Genomic DNA, 23,173 nt, shown 5'->3' with positions numbered 1-23,173 from the left:
ATTTTTTTATCTAGATTATGGATATAGTACACATTATCCCACACAATTTTATTAAGGTCCTTATAAAAATCATTTTGATTAAAATGTTTAAAATTACGATAGAGTTTCGTTTTTATCTCAATACTCTGTGCCGCAATCTCGATACTACAGAATATAGCTTGATGGTCACTAATTAAATCAGCGTTAAGTACTGCTGTACTTGTAACATTTGATGGTTTATTAAAATAGATAACATCAATGAGTGTTTGTGCCATACTAGCAATACAAGTAGGCTCATTTATTAACTGAGTAAAATCATAAGCTATAAGACAATCAAGTAAAAAATTATTTGTTAAATGATTAACATTAACATCACCCAGGATAATAATATTCTCATACTGTAGACATGTATGTCATAATATATCATCAAAACATTCAACACAACGACCTAAATCTGACCTTGATGGTCTATAGACTGTTCCAACAAGAAAAATTATTTTGCCTATATTTACTTTAATAAATAAACATTCTAAATCATCAGAAAAGTCAATGTCAGTAAAAACTAAAGAGCTTTCAAGAATCTGTCGTACATAGACAGCCACGCTCCCACCCCTCCCACGTCGATTTATTACAAATAATTTGTAGTTCGTTATCCAAAAATTATCAGAATCGCTCAGCCAGCTTTCAGAAATACACATAATGTCAGTATTGGTTAACGTATATAAATTTACAAGATGATCAAAGCCTATAAACAGTGATCGGACATTTAGATGCCCAAAATTAAAATTTTTAATCGTATTAGCTTCCATATCAGTTTACCAAAAATACCCAGCAGACCAACAAATTATAACTAAACAAAAGAAAAATAAATTAAATAAAAAAAAGAAAAAAAATCTTCTAAATTAGGTTAAATGGACACAAGTATGAAATCTACGAAAAAAATAAACACAAAGAAGTTTATCATAGGTGCGTCTGAACCTCGCATTAACTTTATTAAAAGGCCAAATAAATAGACGTATAACATATTTGCACATATAAAAAAAGTATATATATAAAATAAGTTTAAACCTTGGTAATAATCCATATTGCAAATCAGTGGTAAAATAACAAGAGCAAAGGAAAAAAATATAGTACAAAAGAATTCCATCACCCTAGAGATTCTTACTATAAGTCCACGTTAATTAATATAACGATTTTCTAAAGAGTAGCTTGTTTAAATTAAATTTAAGCCATTTTCGCCACAATATCCCGATGTTTAATATAGATATACCCATGTATACACCACACATTTTGTTTTGAGAATTTATTTACGGCACTTTTGAGTAACGTACTCTATGTCTTGAGTGTACGTACTCTGTCTTGGAGTACGTACCTGTGCCCTTTGGAAAATTTATATTTTAAATTTTCGTCTACCAATATTTCCATGCTATTAATGCTACTCTCAAGCTTCCATGTTTTATTGAAAAATAAATCAATTTCCAACAATTCTACCACAAAAAAAAAACATTTCAACTCAACTCCCTCTTTTTTTTTTCTTTAATTGTTTTCATCGTAAAACGCTGCCCTTGTCGGTAGGTCTCTTTGATATTATATCAGGAAATGCAGGCATCAGACAGAGCGGAGCTGGAGCAGCGGTAGGATGGGGATCGTGCAGACCCGGGGGTTCCCCGTCAATCTGACTATCTGCCACTGACACGCATTCACGCGCTATCGGTTCGAGCCCAGGCGGGGCTTTTCCTGCTGTATGTTGCTGCTGCTGCTGTTGCCGATGAACGCGTGTATGTTTCTCTACAAAACGATCGTAGGTCGAGTGTTTGATTTTCTTATCGGACAGGAGGCGTGAGTCGAGGGCCAAAGGGTGTTTTTTTTTAAATAAAAGATAATATTATGTTAAAATATTTTATTTGTTTGCCTTGTGAGGAAAAAATTCTAGTTCCGGGAAGTTTACCAGTAAAGATAGATGGATAGAGATGCAAGAGATCACAGTACAAACTTTAAAGAAGGCATTTTATGATAGCAATATTTCAAGTTTCAACTCTCTTTCCTCGTTCTGCCATTCAAAAAATATATTAATAGTTTTCTTTTAGAATTTCAAATTAATACATAATACATGTGCATTCATAGTTCCTTGATATAAGTGTATTAGTATTAGATTTTTTTTTCAAATGAATAATAAAAGAAGTACAATTTGCATTGTGTGCGTTATTGATATCTCGGTTTTGTCGATTATTGTGGGTAATTTCGTATAATTTAATTTAATTTAATTTAGTTTAATTTAACTTGAATTGTATATCCTGAAATAATATTAAATATATTACTTTTCTTTTGCTTCTTTGTGACGGTTAAAGTAGGGACAAATATTTAAACAACAGTAAAATCGTGAAAATGTTTAAACATTTTAATTATTGCTTATTATTGATTGATATAAACATGAGTAGCATAAGCATAATATATTTAATAATTGTGGTATATTTATTTTTTAATTGTGTTTAAGCTACAAAAAAATATTTCTACGTTGAGAAAGGTGATGATTTTTTGGTAGTTTCGTTTAAAAAAAACTAAGAATATATTATTTATCCCATTTTTTTCTGATTTTAGTGCTTTGTTACCATTAGTTCTTTTTTTTAGATTGTGAGATATGAAACGCAAGTAAGGTACTTGAGGGGAATAAGGCCTAGCTAAGAAAAAAATTGAAAAAAGTGAAAGACTGTAATGTTAATATTTAGTTTAATACACCAAAGTGCTTATAAGGTTATATTAATTTTAACAAACTTAAAAAAATAATCTCTAAAAAAAACTAGAAAACATAAAATAAATATTAAGGAAAATAACGCAAATCGGCCTTATTATCCGATGGAGGTTTAATAAAGCCTATACATAAAAATGGCACAACTCGTTAATTGGGCGAAGTTTAGCAGCCATCGGGACATTCAAAATCATCCATGTCATTGACTGTTAAGCCAACACATTCCTCATGGTATCATTTAAGACATTTGCTGCACTACGTCATATCGGCCTGCCTGTCTTCCTCACATCCATGGCAATACCATTCGGCACTTAACTTTTCCCTGGAGCTTTCAATATCTTTACTCAATTTGGCACGACTTTTGTTCTCCTCGGTAAAAAGATCTCTAGTGACTGGAGTTCCTTTGTACTTTAGAGCTTTTTTTCGATTTTTTTAGGTTTTTCATTAGTTTTTACTGGTGTGGGCAAAAGCTCATTAAAAGAAGTGACTTTTGTTGTTCGTCTCTTTAATTCAACAAGAGGGATATGGTCATCAGTCGAATCCGAGTCAGAAGAGTAAACATTGGAATAGGAAAATTTGCCAGACTTGTTGGATGCCATTCCAGACGGACCAGGTTGAGGAGATTCAGGTGGACGCCTATTTTCTTTGTTGGTATAATCCGGTGCCGGTACGTCTGAGAAAATTGAATAGGAGCAAATGCTGTTTCTGGAATTGCCTCGGGATTTAATGGAAACAGACCAGTAGCCTTAAAACCGTTTATAATGTTACTATGTGTCATGCATTTAGACCAAACATTTGAAAGTATGATGTTAAAACGTGATTTAGTCAGCTTTTTGTTAGGATTCTGATCCAAAAATAATAATACCTCATTATCCCAATGATGCTCAAATGAACGATATACACATTTGTCGAGGGGTTGAAGCTCATGTGTTGTATTCGATGGCAAACAGTAGAGATCTATATCAAGTGAGTCTCCAACATCAACAATTGACAAATCAAGATGACAAGCTGCACCATCAAAAACTAAGAGGCACCTTCCTGGACTTTTGTATCGGGCTAAGTGCTTGAGGAATTCTTTAAAAAGTTCGTTAATCATGTAGCCTTTACTTGATTTTTCCACTAGAGTCCTGGCGGCAAATTATCATGTAATTCTGGCTTTAGCCTCTTTCCTTTAAAAATAATCATAGGAGGTATTGGTATTCCAAGGGCATTGACACATCCTGCAATTGTCACACTCTCTGCATATTCTGACGATTGAAAGTGAACACGTTTTACCCCTTTCTTAGCTAAAACGGTTGGCTGGTGGTGAATAGTCAAGCGGCATCCTTTTTCATCCATATTATAAAGTCTTTCAGGTGATTAATTATATCAAGATCATCATACATTTTCCTTATTTTTGGAAAATGATCATCAACTATAAATTTATTAAGTTTTTGAGCCCTAGCTGGATTCATAAAATGTGCTTTTCTTTTAGAAATTACAGGATTTCTCTTCATAAAAGCCTGTAGCCATCTTTACCAGCAAGTTTTGAAGTTGTATTAAATTGATGAGCAATTTTATTATCTTCACAAAATCTGAATACCAATCGACGAAGAATCCGTGGAGTCACAGGTAGACCTATTTCACTAAATCTTATTATTCTTTTAACGAGATCAGCTTCTTGTTCTTCTTTTAAAATAAATTTACGACCTAGTCTTTTTATTCTGAACATGATTTCCAATGGTTCTTCTGGGAATATTAAACCTTGCCGCAGCCCCATATGTACTCAGAGTACCGCGTTGAACAGATCGAACTGCTGATATTAAATCCTCCTCGCACCAAGGTGCCCTTTTAGGAGGCATGATGTTAAAACTCACTGAAAATAAAACAAGAATAGTTTAGAAGTTTAATAATATGTTAATAAAAACATTAATTTGTCATGAGGATAATAAGGCCTATAGCTTATTTTTATAGGCCTTATTACCCATCCATGAAGAAATATTATGTAAATTATGTCGGCTAGGTTTAATCTAATAAACTATTGAAATCACAAAATATCTGCAGTTATAAATTAAAAATACAATTATAAATACTAAAAATACTTACGTTTTTGTTCGTTGTATCCTTATAATATCACACGCGGCGACCCATCGACCCATCGACACAAGTTGTTGGAACTTACTGACGCCTGAAAGCGAGGAACGCGGGTAGTCCGTTCGAATGTCGTTTGTAAATGGACCAATAGGAGACGCGGACCCAACGCAATCGATTTGCGATTAATTTAAAGCGGTACCTTGGTGCGTATTCTTACAAAGAAGCCTAATTTACTTGTAACAATCTAACTTCTCTAAATAAAATATGCGAGGAATACAATTTTGACTTGTTAAACATTACCTTCAGAACATATTTTTGGGTAATCATAAGACGTAATCGGGATGCTCTTACTTGTTCCGCCCCATGCTGTTATGCGGTAGTTTATAATTGATTCAGTCAGAGCTTGATAAATGGGTCGTAAGGGTTTTTTTCTACAAATTGTCTTAATTGACGAAATTTATAAATAAGTTTCCCAACTCGAGTGGAAATATACTCAACATGGTGGTGCCACTTTAGATTTTAATTTAAAATAACACCTAAATGTTTAACGTTGGTCTGCCCTTTTATTTGCTGGGTGCAAAAACACTTAGTTATGCCACAGGCGTTTTCCTGTAATGTGATCTCTTTTAATGTTCTAGATGTTCTTGAATTTACAGAAAAGCATAAGAAGCTTGACTTTTCCAAGTTTAGTGTTAAATAATTTAAACCAAGCCAAGTTGTATTTTTTTTATGGAAGACTTCGCAATAGTCTTTGCATCCTTCCAAGACTGTTTCTGAATCATTATTGCGGTATCATCTGCAAAACACACCATGCTGACATTAGGTAACAACTGCAAAAACTCATAGTGGCGTATAAAATATTTGGAGAAAATTTAAAAAAATCGAGAGGAAAAAAGATCCATATATTGTTTAGGCGAAACATATACAAAAACATGCATGCAAATATATTTAAAACCTGGTTTGAGAAAAACACATCTTCACATAAATTGAAAATTGAGAAATTTTTATTAAAACATTATCTCTATTTTCAGGAATCTTATACAAAGGAACAATTATTGCAAGTTGTAAATACCAAGTCATGGAAAAAGCAGTATGTAGTAGATAACATAGCTAAAAAGTATGGTCATTATATTCTCAGACGTCCTCCGTATTATTGTATATTTAATCCTATCGAGTTGATTTGGGGACAACTAAAAAGGAGAATTCGCAGGAAAAAATAAGTATCCAAAATTTGATTAAGGAGGAAGTTATGAATTTAGGAGAGGAAGAGTGATGAAAGTCTGAGAAAAAAATTATATCATATAAAGAGGAATATCGTAATAATTATGTATTAGATTATTTGGAATGGAGGGCACCGTTTCATTATAAATGGTGAGAAAACCCTATATTTATTAATTAAAGAAGTTTAAGATTTTGTTTTTTACAGCTTACTTCCCCTGTTTGTCCTTCAGCGACACAATAAAGTCTGCCTCTTCCTCCATTCTCTGGAAAAAAACCTTTTTTGCTATGGTAAGAAAAACACTGTTTTTATTAAGAAAACAAGTTTAAAATTTTGTTTTTTACAGTTTTTTGTCCATGATTTGTCTTACAGAGACACTATAAAACCAGTGTAATTATATTTTTTACAGTTACTGCCACACTTATTCTGTCCCAGAGAGGCAAGACTACTTCTTTCATAATTCACTGGAAGAAAAAAGGCTATTTTATATCTGAGTTGAAATTATTTTAAAAAAAAATTAAAGTTAATTAATATTAATTAATTTTAAAAGTTATTTCTGCTCCTTGTGTACACTTTTTAAATCTGTTTTAGTATCCATATGCTTCAGTGCGAAATGAAGTTGGAATCCATAGCGGCAACAGAGAAACTGGATCCTTCCTTAACGGAAGAAACTGCTAAAGAAAAAAGGCAAAAAAACAGAGTTTAGAAAATTGTATTAACTCTTTGGGCCAGATAAGTGGTTACATTTATAATAGTATTTAGTATCCTCATGGTAATTTTAGGTAATCCAGTATACTTAAAATGTAGTGTTTTGTATAAGATTTTTAGTTTTTAGTATAAGCATTTTTATTATTTTTGGTAATTTTCAACTATTCTCTCCTAGTATGCACAATAACTAAATATGAGGCAGACAAATTAATAAATATTACATTCAGGATGCAAAATGTGTTTTTTTATAAGTAAAACTTGTGTCTTTTACACGCATAAGATATAGACAGCTAGATGGTTTTTAATGTAAAAGTTTATTTTAAAAATTATACTTCCACTTTTCTATCTACATGATTACTTTTTATCAAAAGATGTCGGTACTAAATATAGAGATGGGGTTTTTATAAGTAGTTTATTATATTAATATATCATAATATGTATAATTTAAAAAAAAACAATAATAAAGGTAAAAATAAGTCTCAATACTCAAAAAAAGGAAATATATAAAATTTGAAGACAAACCAAAACATTTTACCCTTTTGTGTCAAAAAGTAAATCTTTAATGCCTTAGTCCACAGAATAAATGGGCCTAAGTAATTTGTACCACCTATTCTCTCGTCACTTATGATAAACACCCCACTGATGGCGCTAAAAACTAAACTTATTAAACTAAAATTTTCGGTTAAACTGATTTTACGTACTTAAATCTTATCTTTAAATTAAATATTATCTTGCTATCTTGAATTTCTAACTTAATAAAACTAAACCCAAAAATCCCGAATAATAAAATTTTAAATACAAATAAAATTTAAGGCCGGACCTGCGCAACTTTTTACGCTTGAGTGGCTGTGACTGAATTCAGACGTCTAACAAAATAGTACATGGGCGTAGGTAGTCAAATTTTACGGATCAAATGTATAGTTTTTTAAAAAAATATTTAAAACCTTTATTCATTTAATGGAATTATTAAATATTGCTTAGAATATTACTTTATGACTTTTTCCATATAAAATTTTGCAATTTAAACATGCATGCCATGTGACAATACAAGCAACACCGGCACTCGGACTATTCGCGGAACTAGACTTTATATTGATAATGCAATTTAGTCACATCTACCGATTTTACTGATGAAGAAGGTGCAGCTGTTGACCAGGAGCGTAGAGCTGAAAATAATGCAGTAGTGTGTGAAACAAGCCAAGCTTATTAGAACAGAGAAAACGAAAGTTTTCAATAAGAAATGAAGTGAATACCAAAATGATAAAATTCATGGATTATCAAATGAATGTACATACCTAAAAAGCAGGAGGACCGCCATATACTATATTTTTCAAGGGTATTTTTTCTAGTCTTTCGTTGCTTAATGCCAATCAAACGCTGGACTTTCAAAGAGGTGTTATAAAGTTGTTGCAAGCTATTAAAAGCAAAGCATCTTCTCCTATCAACCCTGCTTCATCCCAACAACGTCAGCAAGACCTCAAGAATGGCGGCACCATGCTTATTTCTTATAACAAATAATGAATTCAAGATAGGATTGAGCACCATCTAATACTTTAACATTGATGAACACAACAAGGCCTGCATAGCATCGTTAAAATTAGTGTCAATTTAAAATTCTAAATCCAATAAATTCATTCATTGAACTAATATGTATAGGTATGTCCTGTTAAGTTAGAATCTATTTTAGTTTCTACATATTATAAAACGTGTCAATTTAGTAGTCGATCTCTTCCTCTACCCGTAAATACTCACCTTAAGCATGATATGGCCAGTTTCTCTTCAGGATTTATACTTTTTCTCATTCCAGGGTCTTGTCGTTTCAAATGCAGCTGCTGCAATTTCAAATGCACAATATGGTAAATATCCAATATTTCAACTATTCTAAATCTTACTGCAACTATTCTAAATTACCTAAAGATCCTACAGAAAAAATTGAAAGGTAAATTTATAATTTACTTAGAAAATATAAAAACCAATTTTCTGATATTGATGTGTTTAAATTAACTCCACATAGCAGCAAAAAACACCACATTTTTATGGCTTAATAAATCTTCCTTTTAAGAGTAGAGTTAGAGTAGTTTATTGATGCGCAAGTCACAAAATTAAACCAAGAAAAACACTGTATGCAGAAGCTAAAAATACAGTTCAATCACAATTGAGAGATTTAAAGAAAAAAAGATTACATACCCATAAGTCATTATACAAATTTAAAATCAAATACAAATAATATGATATAAATATAGGCAAAAAAAAATATAAACAAGTACAAAGTTATGACATCTTAACAAGAACTAAATACTGTTGCTGAACAAAGTTATAATAGTAACAAAAAAGTACAATAAAATTTAACAAAAATCTGATGACATTTGTCATTCATTCGAAGGCGTGGTTATAAACTCATCAATAGAATAAAAGTTTTCTATATTAGGTATTCTAAAAGAGTATTTCTGATGTAGTATGGGTACTTTGAATTTTTTAGAAGACAGTTGGCATTGTAATTTGTAGTAAGGCCTATAGTTAGTAGCATAAATTCACCTACTCACTATTTTGTAAAATATCTTCTAAATATTTTATCTTCATACATAATAATTCTGAATCTTACACTAAAAATTCTCAACACTTTTTAGAAAAACTTTCTACAATTGCTTTTAAGACGCATAGTCTTTTGGTAAGTTTTCACGTTGTATTGAGTCTCTTTACAAATGTACTAGTTTACAAAATTTTAAGTATTGCTAAAAATAAATTAAGAAATGATAATGATTTGGCAGAATGCACAACACTTATTGTTGTAGTACAATTTTGGTACTTTATTTTACTTATTTTGTAAAAATTACTTATTTCCAATAGAATAATGAATTTTATTAACAAAACTTTGGTATAGCTATGGGTTTTCCTCTTTCACCAATTTTAAGTAATATACTTAGAACAGTGAAAGGCTAATACGGGGAAAAGGCATATAGGCTTTTCAATGTTCTAAGGTAATATATTTATGGAAAGTTTGAAATCTGGAAGTTATTAATACATTTGATGAAAAAAACTAAATTATAGTGGCGATATATTGATGATATTTCTTCAATATATCACCATCACGAAATAGACCTTTTCAAACAATTTTTTAAATTAGATAAAAAAAAGAGAATACTATAAAATTTACACTAGAAAGGAGGCTTTCTTGTTTTGAAATTTTAATTACACAAATTTACACAATTTTGAAACTAAAATTTACCGTAAACCAACTCATACTAATTCTAATTTTAATCATTGAATCATAGTAAAGAGAGGAGTGGTAAAAAATGTATACGATCGTGTAAACATTTGTAATAATCAAAATTCAACGAAAAAAAAAATTCATAAGAACAAAATAAAGATTTTAATAAAAATCCTGTGGCGCCACGAATTACGGAAATCTTTTAATAAAAAGGGCGCTCTTCTCAACTGCCGAAGCACATTACTTCATTAATTTTGATTAAATAATAATAATAATAATAATAATAAATTTATTAGCAATAAATAGCATTACAATCATAGTAACATATATCGATAAATATATATTTTTTGTAAAGCACCTAGCTGAATGAACAGCCGTATGTGCCGATATAAATTTACATAAATCTATTATAACTTATTGGAGTGTATTCAAATAATACCAATTTTAATAAATTTCTAATTGCATCATTATGAATTTAACCTACACTTATTCTATAAATCCACATCAAATTTCTTTTTTTTCTTCAAAACAGATTTTTAAAAATTGTGTAGTTGGTGACTATATAAATTTTACATTTTTTTAAGAAAATATTAATTTTTTTTATTTTTTTAATATCTGCTAGTAACAAGTTATATATTTTAGGTCTAATATGTGTTAAAAATCGTTTATTTATGAGATTTTGATCTGGTATTTTGCTGATGGTCAATATAGTTTTTATTATTTTGTTTATAGGTATAGCAACATGATGTTAGAATATATACTGATCTCACATTTAGAACATCCGCTATAAATAATAAATAGGTTGGATAACGTTTGTCCTTTTTATAAATTATTTTTAATATATATTTCTGTATGATGTTCAGTTGATTTAAAGTGGTGTCATAGAGACCTCCCCATACCAAAATTTATATATTAATTTCCTGATGTTATTTTTTGGTTTGATTATATGACTTTCCCACTTCAAGTTTTTGTCAATTATTATACCCAAATATTTTATATTATTTACTTCCTTAATATCAGTTTCAAAATTTGGTAGCGAGATACACGAATACCTAGGGCGATTTGCTGCAGAGGCAGAGAAAGCTATGTAATTAGATTTGTTTAAATTAAGTGTTAATTTTTGATAATCCAGCCAGTGTTTTATTTCTATTAATCCCCTCTGTGCCTTTTCTTTCACATTCTCCTTTCAAGTCTCTCCCGAGAAAAGCACAACAGTATCATCAGCATAGGATATTGTAACAGCAGCAACATCCAGATCTGTCAAGGAATTTAGATAGGAGATGAATAATATGGGACCAAGAACTGTTCCTTGAGGAACACCAATTTTTATGCTCACTGAAAGTGTCTCTAATTTTCACTATCTGTTTGAGGTCATTAAGATATGATTCAAATAGTTCTAACACATTGCCTCAAATTATATAATTCTCTAACTCGTTAAGTAGTTTTGTATGGGGCACTGTGTCGAATGCCTTGGCTAAATCAAGAAAATTGCCATGCTTTTCTTACCCATGTTTATATTGGTTGTTTTTTCTGATACTAACTTATAAAGGAAGCGTGTAAAAGCAAAACCAGACATTTGACATTTTCCAAAAAAATTAGTTAAAGATGGATTTTATATAGAAAAGTTGTTGACAATATGATTTTGTCACCATCATAAGTAGACATTTTAAAGCCTTTATTCATGATTTAAATCTAGCATTAGATGCAAAAGCAGACATTTATGTGAGCTCCCTAGGTGTAAAAGCAGACATTTGCTTTCTAGCCAATCAAAGCGTGACTTTGTCTAGTCACGTGAACCTGCAAGCAGCGTGGCGCCATTATTTTTCTAAATTAATCAGTTTGAGGTAAAACGTGGTACGACAATGAGTATAATAAAATAATTTTGTAAGATTTTTCAAGCGAAAAAAAATTATTTAGTAAAAAAAGTACATGACGACATGGATAGTGACATTACTATTGAGCCTAGTCCAGCAGGCAAGGGTCGAAAAAGACTGGTTAATAAGCAGGAATGGAAACGAGAAAAAGCCAAAATAAAAAGGTATGTTTACTTAACAATTTTTATTAGTGCATTCTATAGCGACAATTTTCGTTTTTAGATATTCACGAAAGCGCCTTCCTGAATTTCCCACGTGTGGTCATAAAACAAAAAAGCTTCAATGTTTGTCGCTTACTATGACCGAAATAGGAAAATTTAATGAAAAGTCTTATCATCAGGCATCCAAATCATATCAAGATCTGTTTATATTGAAACACTGCGTAACGAATAAACCAATAAGACCTGGTACCAAAATTAAAGAAAATGTTCGAAACAAACCAAAGACAGTCAGTGTGCAGTACAAAATTATCACTTCAAAAGGACAAATTTGTGTTTGTGAAAAGACATTTGTGGCTATACTGGGTGTTGGAAGAAATCGAATTGAAAGAATAATAAAACAATATCACGAGACAGGTGTTTTGCCAGTTAAAAGAAGGGGAGGTGTTTCAAACAAATCAGCCCATAAAAAACAGGCCGTACAGAATTTTATTGAATCCATAACTTGTTGTGAGACTCATTACGCGAGGAATAAAACAGTTATTAGAAGATACTTACCTTGTGAACTGAACATAGTGAAATTGTGGAAGATGTATGATTCAAAAGTGAACGAACAGTTAAAAGTCAAACAGTGTTTTTTCAGACATATTTTTGTACGAAAGTACAACATTGGCTTTGAATCACCAAAAGTTGATGTTTGGTCCAAATGTCTACAATTTTCGGAGAAAATAAAAAAAATCACCGATCCACACGAATAGGTAAAGGCAATAACAGAACAGCGCGTACACAAACTACGCAGCAAAGCATTTTATGACTTGCTAAGGCGCAATTCACACAGAACGGGCGCATGGGGGTGGCGTGGTAGACGCATGTGCCACTTGCATGTTCACTTATGGGGCAATACAGATAGAAATAGCGTGGAACAGGCGTAATAAATAACTCCATCGCCACATCACTTCGACGCCACGAGTGACCTACACTAGTGGTAAATGCCAAATACCAAACAGCGGTTTATATTGCTTCTTTTCGTCTATTTGGTAAAATGCGGGATGATTATTTATTTAATACCGAGTTCTGTGAAGACGTGCAACAATATGCAGTTCTATACGATTATAGAAGGTCGGATTACTGCAATAGAAGTGCACAAGATCAAGCATGGGAAAAAATATCAAATAAATTCAGTGAAAATGATAAGTATGTACGTTTTTATTAACAAAAGATGTTAAAGTATGTTTACATTATAAATTATACTTTTGTTTCAGTAACAGAGTGTAAAGACCGCTGGAAAAGCATATCAGGAAGCTACTCAAAATATAAAGCCAAATTAAAAACAAAATCAGGACAAGGAACAAAACGAGTCAAAGAATATTATTTGGCCCCACATCTCTCCTTTTTGGATCCTTTCTTGAAGTCTTGTAAGAGCAAAGGCATCGTGGATCAAGAGCCTGCCGACGCATCATCGAGCCACCACGCAGCTAAAACGGGGTCACAATCTAATGAGTCTAAATACCACTTCAATGCTGATGTACTCTCACCTTATAACATTCTATCCAGTCGTTCCTCTTGGTCACCTGTACCATCTTCCAGTACGTCTATCGATGATCAACCGATAGCAATAAGAGCACCTAAGACACTACTACAGAAAGAAGATTTAGAAAAAAAAGAAGCAGAACAGCCTCAACCGCTATTATTAAGGTCAACCACCAAGCTTACCAGTACTTTGAAAAAAACAACAATTGCTGGAGATCCAAAACAGCACGAAAACGAATGCCACAATCGATCCTTCTGACTCAGACCTGGCGTTTTTAAGTCCATGAATTCTGTTCAGAAGTGGCGTTTCAAAATTGGAATTTTGAATTTAGTCGAGCAAATACTATCCTCAACCATTCTTGAAGCCTCTACTATCCCAATGGATAGTTCTCAATCTTGGATTGAAGATTCGGTAAATAGAAATCTAGATTCAGTACCGCACAGGGACACGGATTAATTTCATTTGAGTAAATTTATACATTACAATAATTAATATTAGGGTAACTTATCGTTATTTTTTTTAGATTAAACAGAAATAAATTCACTTAAATATATTTTCTTCAACTTACCTCAGCGTTATTAACAACCTTTCCTCTGGACTGACAAGTTCTCTCCAATTTGTAGATTTCTTCTCAATATTAACCCTTACTAAAGCTAGTATTTTATAAAAACATTGAACAGACATTCGATAGAGACTTTGAAAACATTCAGGGTACATATTGAGCTCCCGCATAACATTAAACGAACCACCAGTTTTTTCTTTATCTAACCACAAGGGATGTATTCAGTAACTCCTTTGCCTTTGAATGTTAGCTAAATTTACAAGGTTCAACATATCTTGATCATCTTCGTCTTCTGAAAGCATTGTAACTTTACTACACAGTCATGTACGTAACAAATAAATGACAATAATCACATTGAATCCCTTTCTATGTGAATTGTGCGCGCCACGTCCGCACCATTCCAGCTCCGTGCCAGTCACACGCCACCACCATAGGCCCGTTCTGTGTGAATTGCGCCTAAGAGATACAAATCCCAGAATTGCAATATTTTCGTTTGACTGCCAAAAAAATTTACCGCTGCCGAAAATTCCAGACCAAGCTTGTTATTTTAGTATAAGAAATATAGTAAGTGGACATTCAAAGTCCAGTCTTAACTCTCAAACAGTAAAATCATTCATATGGACAGAGAATGATCGTCAAAGAAGCTCCAATGAGATAGTTTCCGCCGTTTTTAACACTCTTAAACATTTCAGTTTTAATCAAGAGATCGAGCAAGTACGTTTAGTAGCCGATGGTTGTGGGGGGCAAAATAAGAATACCACAATATTTTTATAAAAGGTAAAAAACACGAAATCTACAGCATCACAAATACATTTAATAAAATAACGAAGGTTACATGTTTCGCTCGACTAGAGCATCATCAGACCTAAACAATAATTAAAATTATGTAACCCGAAAAAAGGAGAATTCAACAAAAACTTACCATAACATACACAAAACACCTGTTTGTGTGAAGTTATCCATAAAATGCCAGCCATAAAGTTACCGCTCCGCGTGACCGGCCTACTATTTGTGTCAGGCCGGATATTTTTAAAAATCTAAGGAAATGAACATCATCTGTATAAAATTACGTAATAGTACTAATTTTTATCTTTATTATGCATTAAAAAATAAATTTAATCTTAAAAAACAAGCGTATATGAGGAAAAATAATATTTTTTAATGTTTAATATTAGTTATTTCATTTTCATAATTTCTGATATTTTATGGTGAATGAGTTCTTATATTTTAATACTTTTAAATATATATAAATTTAAATTCTATCTCATAAATAAAAATAAAATTTGAATGGAATCCACATTTTTTTTCCAGATTTTGTATACTTGGTGCCCTCTTATTTTTATGCAAATCAGAGTGCATGAGTGTTGTTATATAAGGGATTTTTGGGACACTCTTAGGTATATACTAACATAAGTTTAGATAGATGCCACCCCTTCGTAACCTTTAGAAAAAATTAAATTTGGTCAAAATCCCGATTTTTTCAAGAATGTTCGTTATTTAATGCTCTCTTACTTTTATGCAAATCGGAGTGTATGAGTTTTGTTTTAATAGTGATATTAAGGATACTTTTGAGTATACACTATTATAAGTTTAGATAGTTGCCACCCCTTCATAACCTCTAAAAAAAATGAAATTTGGTCAAAATCCCGATTTTTTCAAGAATGTTCGTTATTTAGTGCCCTCTTACTTTTATGCAAATCGGAGTGCATGAGTTTTGTTTTAATAGTGATATTAAGGATACTTTTGAGTATACACTAACATAAGTTTAGATAGTTGCCACCCCTTGATTGAAAAAATCGGGATTTTGACCAAACTTAATTTTTTCTAGATGTTATGAAGGGGTGGCAACTATCTAAACTTATGTTAGTGTATACTCAAAAATATCCTTAATATCACTATTAAAACAAAACTCATGCACTCCGATTTGCATAAAAGAAAGAGGGCACTAAATAACGAACATTCTTGAAAAAATCGGGATTTTGACTAAATTTCATTTTTTTTAGAGGTTATCAAGGGGTGGCAACTATCTAAACTTATGTTAGTGTATACTCAAAAGTATCCTTAATATCACTATTAAAACAAAACTCATACACTCCGATTTGCATAAAAGTAAGAGGGCACTAAATAACGAACATTCTTGAAAAAATCGGGATTTTGACCAAACTTAATTTTTTCTAGAGGTTATGAAGGGGTGGCAACTATCTAAACATATGTTAGTGTATACTCAAAATTATCCTTAATATCAATATTAAAACAAAACTCATGCACTCCGATTTGCATAAAAGTAAGAGGGCACTAAATAACGAACATTCTTGAAAAAATCGGGATTTTGACCAAATTTCATTTTTTTTAGAGGTTATGAAGGGGTGGCAACTATCTAAACTTATGTTAGTGTATACTCAAAAGTATCCTTAATATCACTATTAAAACAAAACTCATGCACTCCGATTTGCATAAAAGTAAGAGGGCACTAAATAACGAACATTCTTGAAAAAATCGGGATTTTGACCAAATTTCATTTTTTTTAGAGGTTATGAAGGGGTGGCAACTATCTAAACTTATGTTAGTGTATACTCAAAAGTATCCTTAATATCACTATTAAAACAAAACTCATGCACTCCGATTTGCATAAAAGTAAGGGGGCACTAAATAACAAACATTCTTGAAAAAATCGGGATTTTGACCAAACTTAATTTTTTCTAGAGGTTATGAAGGGGTGGCAACTATCTAAACATATGTTAGTGTATACTCAAAATTATCCTTAATATCAATATTAAAACAAAACTCATGCACTCCGATTTGCATAAAAGTAAGAGGGCACTAAATAACGAACATTCTTGAAAAAATCGGGATTTTGACCAAATTTCATTTTTTTTAGAGGTTATGAAGGGGTGGCAACTATCTAAACTTATGTTAGTGTATACTCAAAAGTATCCTTAATATCACTATTAAAACAAAACTCATGCACTCCGATTTGCATAAAAGTAAGGGGGCACTAAATAACAAACATTCTTGAAAAAATCGGGATTTTGACCAAACTTAATTTTTTCTAGAGGTTATGAAGGGGTGGCAACTATCTATACTTATGTTAGTGTATACTCAAAGGTATCCTTAATATCACTATTAAAACAAAACTCATGCACTCCGATTTGCATAAAAGTAAGAGGGCACTAAATAACGAACATTCTTGAAAAAATCGGGATTTTGACCAAATTTCATTTTTTTTAGAGGTTATGAAGGGGTGGCAACTATCTAAACTTATGTTAGTGTATACTCAAAAGTATCCTTAATATCACTATTAAAACAAAACTCATGCACTTCGATTTGCATAAAAGTAAGAGGGCACTAAATAACGAACATTCTTGAAAAAATCGGGATTTTGACCAAACTTAATTTTTTCTAGAGGTTATGAAGGGGTGGCAACTATCTAAACATATGTTAGTGTATACTCAAAAATATCCTTAATATCACTATTAAAACAAAACTCATGCACTCCGATTTGCATAAAAGAAAGAGGGCACTAAATAACGAACATTCTTGAAAAAATCGGGATTTTGACTAAATTTCATTTTTTTTAGAGGTTATCAAGGGGTGGCAACTATCTAAACTTATGTTAGTGTATACTCAAAAGTATCCTTAATATCACTATTAAAACAAAACTCATGCACTCCGATTTGCATAAAAGTAAGGGGGCACTAAATAACAAACATTCTTGAAAAAATCGGGATTTTGACCAAACTTAATTTTTTCTAGAGGTTATGAAGGGGTGGCAACTATCTATACTTATGTTAGTGTATACTCAAAGGTATCCTTAATATCACTATTAAAACAAAACTCATGCACTCCGATTTGCATAAAAGTAAGAGGGCACTAAATAACGAACATTCTTGAAAAAATCGGGATTTTGACCAAATTTCATTTTTTTTAGAGGTTATGAAGGGGTGGCAACTATCTAAACTTATGTTAGTGTATACTCAAAAGTATCCTTAATATCACTATTAAAACAAAACTTATGCACTCCGATTTGCATAAAAGTAAGAGAGCACTAAATAACGAACATTCTTGAAAAAATCGGGATTTTGACCAAATTTCATTTTTTTTAGAGGTTATGAAGGGGTGGCAACTATCTAAACTTATGTTAGTGTATACTCAAAAGTATCCTTAATATCACTATTAAAACAAAACTCATGCACTCCGATTTGCATAAAAGTAAGAGGGCACTAAATAACGAACATTCTTGAAAAAATCGGGATTTTGACCAAATTTCATTTTTTTTAGAGGTTATGAAGGGGTGGCAACTATCTAAACTTATGTTAGTGTATACTCAAAAGTATCCTTAATATCACTATTAAAACAAAACTCATGCACTCCGATTTGCATAAAAGTAAGAGAGCACTAAATAACGAACATTCTTGAAAAAATCGGGATTTTGACCAAATTTCATTTTTTTTAGAGGTTATGAAGGGGTGGCAACTATCTAAACTTATGTTAGTGTATACTCAAAAGTATCCTTAATATCACTATTAAAACAAAACTCATGCACTCCGATTTGCATAAAAGTAAGAGGGCACTAAATAACGAACATTCTTGAAAAAATCGGGATTTTGACCAAATTTCATTTTTTTTAGAGGTTATGAAGGGGTGGCAACTATCTAAACTTATGTTAGTGTATACTCAAAAGTATCCTTAATATCACTATTAAAACAAAACTCATGCACTCCGATTTGCATAAAAGTAAGAGGGCACTAAATAACGAACATTCTTGAAAAAATCGGGATTTTGGCCAAATTTCATTTTTTTTAGAGGTTATGAAGGGGTGGCAACTATCTAAACTTATGTTAGTGTATACTCAAAAGTATCCTTAATATCACTATTAAAACAAAACTCATGCACTCCGATTTGCATAAAAGTAAGAGGGCACTAAATAACAAACATTCTTGAAAAAATCGGGTATTTGACCAAACTTAATTTTTTCTAGAGGTTATGAAGGGGTGGCAACTATCTATACTTATGTTAGTGTATACTCAAAGGTATCCTTAATATCACTATTAAAACAAAACTCATGCACTCCGATTTGCATAAAAGTAAGAGGGCACTAAATAACGAACATTCTTGAAAAAATCGGGATTTTGGCCAAATTTCATTTTTTTTAGAGGTTATGAAGGGGTGGCAACTATCTAAACTTATGTTAGTGTATACTCAAAAGTATCCTTAATATCACTATTAAAACAAAACTCATGCACTCCGATTTGCATAAAAGTAAGAGGGCACTAAATAACAAACATTCTTGAAAAAATCGGGTATTTGACCAAACTTAATTTTTTCTAGAGGTTATGAAGGGGTGGCAACTATCTATACTTATGTTAGTGTATACTCAAAGGTATCCTTAATATCACTATTAAAACAAAACTCATGCACTCCGATTTGCATAAAAGTAAGAGGGCACTAAATAACGAACATTCTTGAAAAAATCGGGATTTTGACCAAATTTCATTTTTTTTAGAGGTTATGAAGGGGTGGCAACTATCTAAACTTATGTTAGTGTATACTCAAAAGTATCCTTAATATCACTATTAAAACAAAACTCATGCACTCCGATTTGCATAAAAGTAAGGGGGCACTAAATAACAAACATTCTTGAAAAAATCGGGATTTTGACCAAACTTAATTTTTTTTACAGGTTATGAAGGGGTGGCATCTATCTAAACTTATGTTAGTGTATACCTAAGAGTGTCCCAAAAATCCCTTATATAACAAAACTCATGCACTCTGATTTGCATAAAAATAGGAGGGCACCAAGTATACAAAATCTGGAAAAAAAATTTGGATTCCATTCAAATTTTATTTTTATTTATGAGATAGAATTTAAATTTATATATATTTAAAAGTATTAAAATATAAGAACTCATTCACCATAAAATATCAGAAATTTTGAAAATGAAATAACTAATATTAAACATTAAAAAATATTATTTTTCCTCATATACGCTTGTTTTTTAAGATTAAATTTATTTTTTAATGCATAATAAAGATAAAAATTAGTACTATTACGTAATTTTATACAGATGATGTTCATTTCCTTAGATTTTTAAAAATATCCGGCCTGACACAAATAGTAGGCCGGTCACGCGGAGCGGTAACTTTATGGCTGGCATTTTATGGATAACTTCACACAAACAAAACACCTAATATTTAAGTAAACAAAGATTACAATAAAGTGGCACTATCTATGTACAAAGAACTCAACTAAACAATCAAATCCTTTATACATTTCAGAAATCTAACCATCATTTAGGAGTCTGGAACTACTTGAGGTTATTAAAAACTAGGTGGCCATCAAAATCAAACCTTTCATTAACACAGGACAGATCTGGGCTTTTAAAAGCTTTACTAATCTCCATTGTCTCCAACAAGTCTAGTTTTTTACTTTTGTTGCATTGATGCAGTATTTTTATATTTTGGCTGTCAGGAAAATCATGTTTGGAGTCGAGAAGGTGATTAGCAAGAGCTGATCTGGTCACTGTGATTTCGGTATTTTTAAATTTATTGTATTGGGCCTTGTGTTCACTAATCCTAGTAGAAATCTTCCTACCAGACTGGCTGACGTACACTACAGGGCACTTTTTACACCTAGTTTTTCGAGTTTAATACCACAATAGTTGGGATGATCCAATACTCGCTGCAATGCTGTTCTTCCCCCAATGTGAAATGTGTAGAACTTATATTTCCCATTGTTGGTCATTCTTTTCTTCCCCCTGACCGAGTATTTATTCAAATTAAAAGAAAGGTGAAAAAATGTTCCACTATTATTGATCCAGAAACCTACATCAATATTATAAAAGAATATTCCACAGTGTTAAAGATGGGAGAAGATTACTCAGTTTTTGACTGGAAGACTAAAGTACAAAAAGTGGTTAAAACTCCTGTAACCTGGCATTTTCGGTTTCAACCATCGAAAAGACTAATATTTTTAAAAAACAGTAATGGGTTAATTTTGGTGAAAGGTGAACCATTTTATAAAAATAATATTTCTGATGCCAAGAGTCTTTGTAAAAGAGGAAAGAAAATCTCTCAAATTAATTTGCAATAATTAAGGGTAGGCAGAAGCTTAAAACCTGATCAAATCAAAAGCATATCTGCTTTATTAGCTAAGCACTATGAGGAAGATTGAGCGACTGACAAACACCTTAATTTTTTCAAACAGGCATTTGATTTTGAAAAGCCTCATGATGTAGATCATCTAGAGAACCCTAAAGAGATCTCTAATAATGAGGATGAAGATTTAAGAATTTAATTTTGGTTATTTTGTTTAATAAAAGCATTACCTTTAAAGTTCGTTTTTGTTTTATTGCAAAGGCTTATTATTTTTTGACACCATAGAATTTTTTTTTATTATAAATTTTATAATAAAGAAACTTTTTTTTAAATTTTATTCTCTAGTCTCATTAAGAAAATAATCACAACAGTTAAACAAATATAAAAAATAAGATGCAAAAGCAGATATTTGCTGGTCCAAGGTGCAAAACCAGACATATCCATTTTTTTTATCAAGATATCTTTTTACTGATAAGCTATATTTTTATAAAAGATACAATATTATTAGTTATCAAAATTTCAAATATTTTATTCAAAACCGGAAGTTAATTAGGTAAAAATTATGATTTTGGCAGGTTTTTCTCGTTTTACTCAAAATGGCTTATATGTCAAATGTCTGGTTTTGCTTTTATACGCTTCATATTGCATCTGTAGTACTAGTGTAAGTTTTTCAACAAATCCAAACTGATTTTTTGAAATAATGCAGTTTTCCCCAAAGAAAGCAAGAAGTCTATCTTTAAGACATTTTTGGAATATCTTACCAAAATCATTCATAACACTTATGGGTCTAAAATTGTTAATGTCAATTATAAATTGGTGTAACAATAGTTGTTTTAAATTGGATAGGAATAATACTGGTCTTAAAAATTAAATTTATAATATGTATAAGTGGTTTTAATATGTATAAACATGAATATTTTTTATTAGTTTACTTGGAATTTTGTGAATTCCTGGGGAGCTATTATTATTTAAAGAAGTTATATTTTTGATTAGTTCATTGATTTGTACTTGAACAGTTATTACTAATTTTATTATCCACATTGACTTCGCTATTTACATTACATACTCCAACATAATAAAATAATCATTGCAATAGTCTGCCATATTTTTGTCATTTTCAAAACCTTGTCCCTTGTTATTTAAAATATTTATGTTATCATTGCTTTTATTTGTTTGTTCATTTGTAGCTTCAGATACCAACTTATAGGGTAAGGGCGCCCATATTGAACCGCCTGCCAAATTGAACCTCCTTAAAATTTCCCACTACGAGAGAACCTAGCGCCGTCTATAATTTTTCCAAATCAAGATTCCCAGACCACTTTATTTCGCGGCACGTGGTTTCTTTCCACAACAACAGTGCATTTGTTGATGTGTTAAGAAGCCATATTTTATGTAAATTTTTCGGTGTGTACCTAAGCAGATTAAGACTTCATAAAAAAGGTAAGAGCAAATGTATTAATAACAATAAACACTACATATTCTAAGCAATATTTGAAGCATATTTGAATGCATTGAAAATCTATTCGTTTTGAAGTATCAGGTTACGTTTAAAATTTTGTCCGGTTGCTCATGTTGAACCCCAAACGGTATCCTAAGTTGAACCGGGGTTCAATTTAAGCAACAGTTTTTTTTTTTTATAAAATATTTATCTAAATGTAATAAATACAGGGTGATACTAAAGTGATGGTCAATATTGATACCACGTACTCTTGAGCCAAAAAAAAAAGGTTCATGTAATATTTTTTCTTACGGCACTCCGTATCCGAGATACAGGGTGCTTTGCCTTTTTTTACTTTAGTAAAAAATGCCACATTTTTATTCAACTAAAAAAAAAAACGGTACGCTCTTGCTTTTTTTAAAATAAAAATTATTTTTGTAATCTTCCATTAGTTTTTAACAAAAATGTCCTTTTAACTTTTTTCTGTGCAGTGAACAATTTCCGAGTAAAAAAATAAAATGTATTTACCTGCATTTGCTTCATCCTTAAAGATGCACAGGTCATGCAAATAAATGAATTTTA

The 23,173-nt window shown here is 31.3% G+C and overlaps 1 protein-coding gene and 2 long non-coding RNA genes across 5 annotated transcripts in view; all 3 read left to right on the top strand.

The window, feature by feature from the left end:
- The window catches only part of LOC126750585 (uncharacterized), a 41,181-nt gene extending 35,017 nt beyond the window's left edge, over positions 1-6,164 (top strand). Inside the window, exon 3 of the long non-coding RNA XR_007665762.1 lies at positions 5,830-6,164. This is a non-coding gene — a long non-coding RNA (uncharacterized LOC126750585). The remainder of the gene's footprint in view (positions 1-5,829) is intronic.
- A 5,706-nt stretch (positions 6,165-11,870) lies between these two features.
- On the top strand, positions 11,871-12,723 carry LOC126750070 (uncharacterized). The gene is made up of 2 exons (XM_050459569.1): positions 11,871-11,971; positions 12,030-12,723. Exons 1-2 carry the CDS (start codon positions 11,871-11,873, stop codon positions 12,721-12,723), a joined length of 795 nt encoding a protein of 264 aa, XP_050315526.1.
- Positions 12,724-16,136: 3,413 nt separating this feature from the next.
- Positions 16,137-19,664, top strand: LOC126750215 (uncharacterized). Of its 3 annotated transcripts, XR_007665643.1 has the most exons (6): positions 16,137-16,238; positions 16,414-16,638; positions 17,164-17,338; positions 17,864-17,988; positions 18,164-18,388; positions 19,439-19,664. It is a non-coding gene; the product is annotated as an uncharacterized LOC126750215 (long non-coding RNA). The 3 variants fall into 3 exon arrangements; XR_007665641.1 differs by lacking the exon at positions 16,137-16,238 and having other exon boundaries at positions 16,331-16,638; XR_007665642.1 differs by lacking the exons at positions 16,137-16,238; positions 18,164-18,388 and having other exon boundaries at positions 16,331-16,638; positions 17,864-18,038.
- The last annotated feature ends 3,509 nt before the right edge of the window (positions 19,665-23,173 follow it).

The sequence above is a fragment of the Anthonomus grandis genome, chromosome 2 (genome assembly GCF_022605725.1).
Source record: "Anthonomus grandis grandis chromosome 2, icAntGran1.3, whole genome shotgun sequence".
Lineage (NCBI taxonomy): Eukaryota > Metazoa > Arthropoda > Insecta > Coleoptera > Curculionidae > Anthonomus > Anthonomus grandis.
Note: the sequence above shows the minus strand (reverse complement) of the source record. Positions and strands in the feature narration are given on the sequence as shown.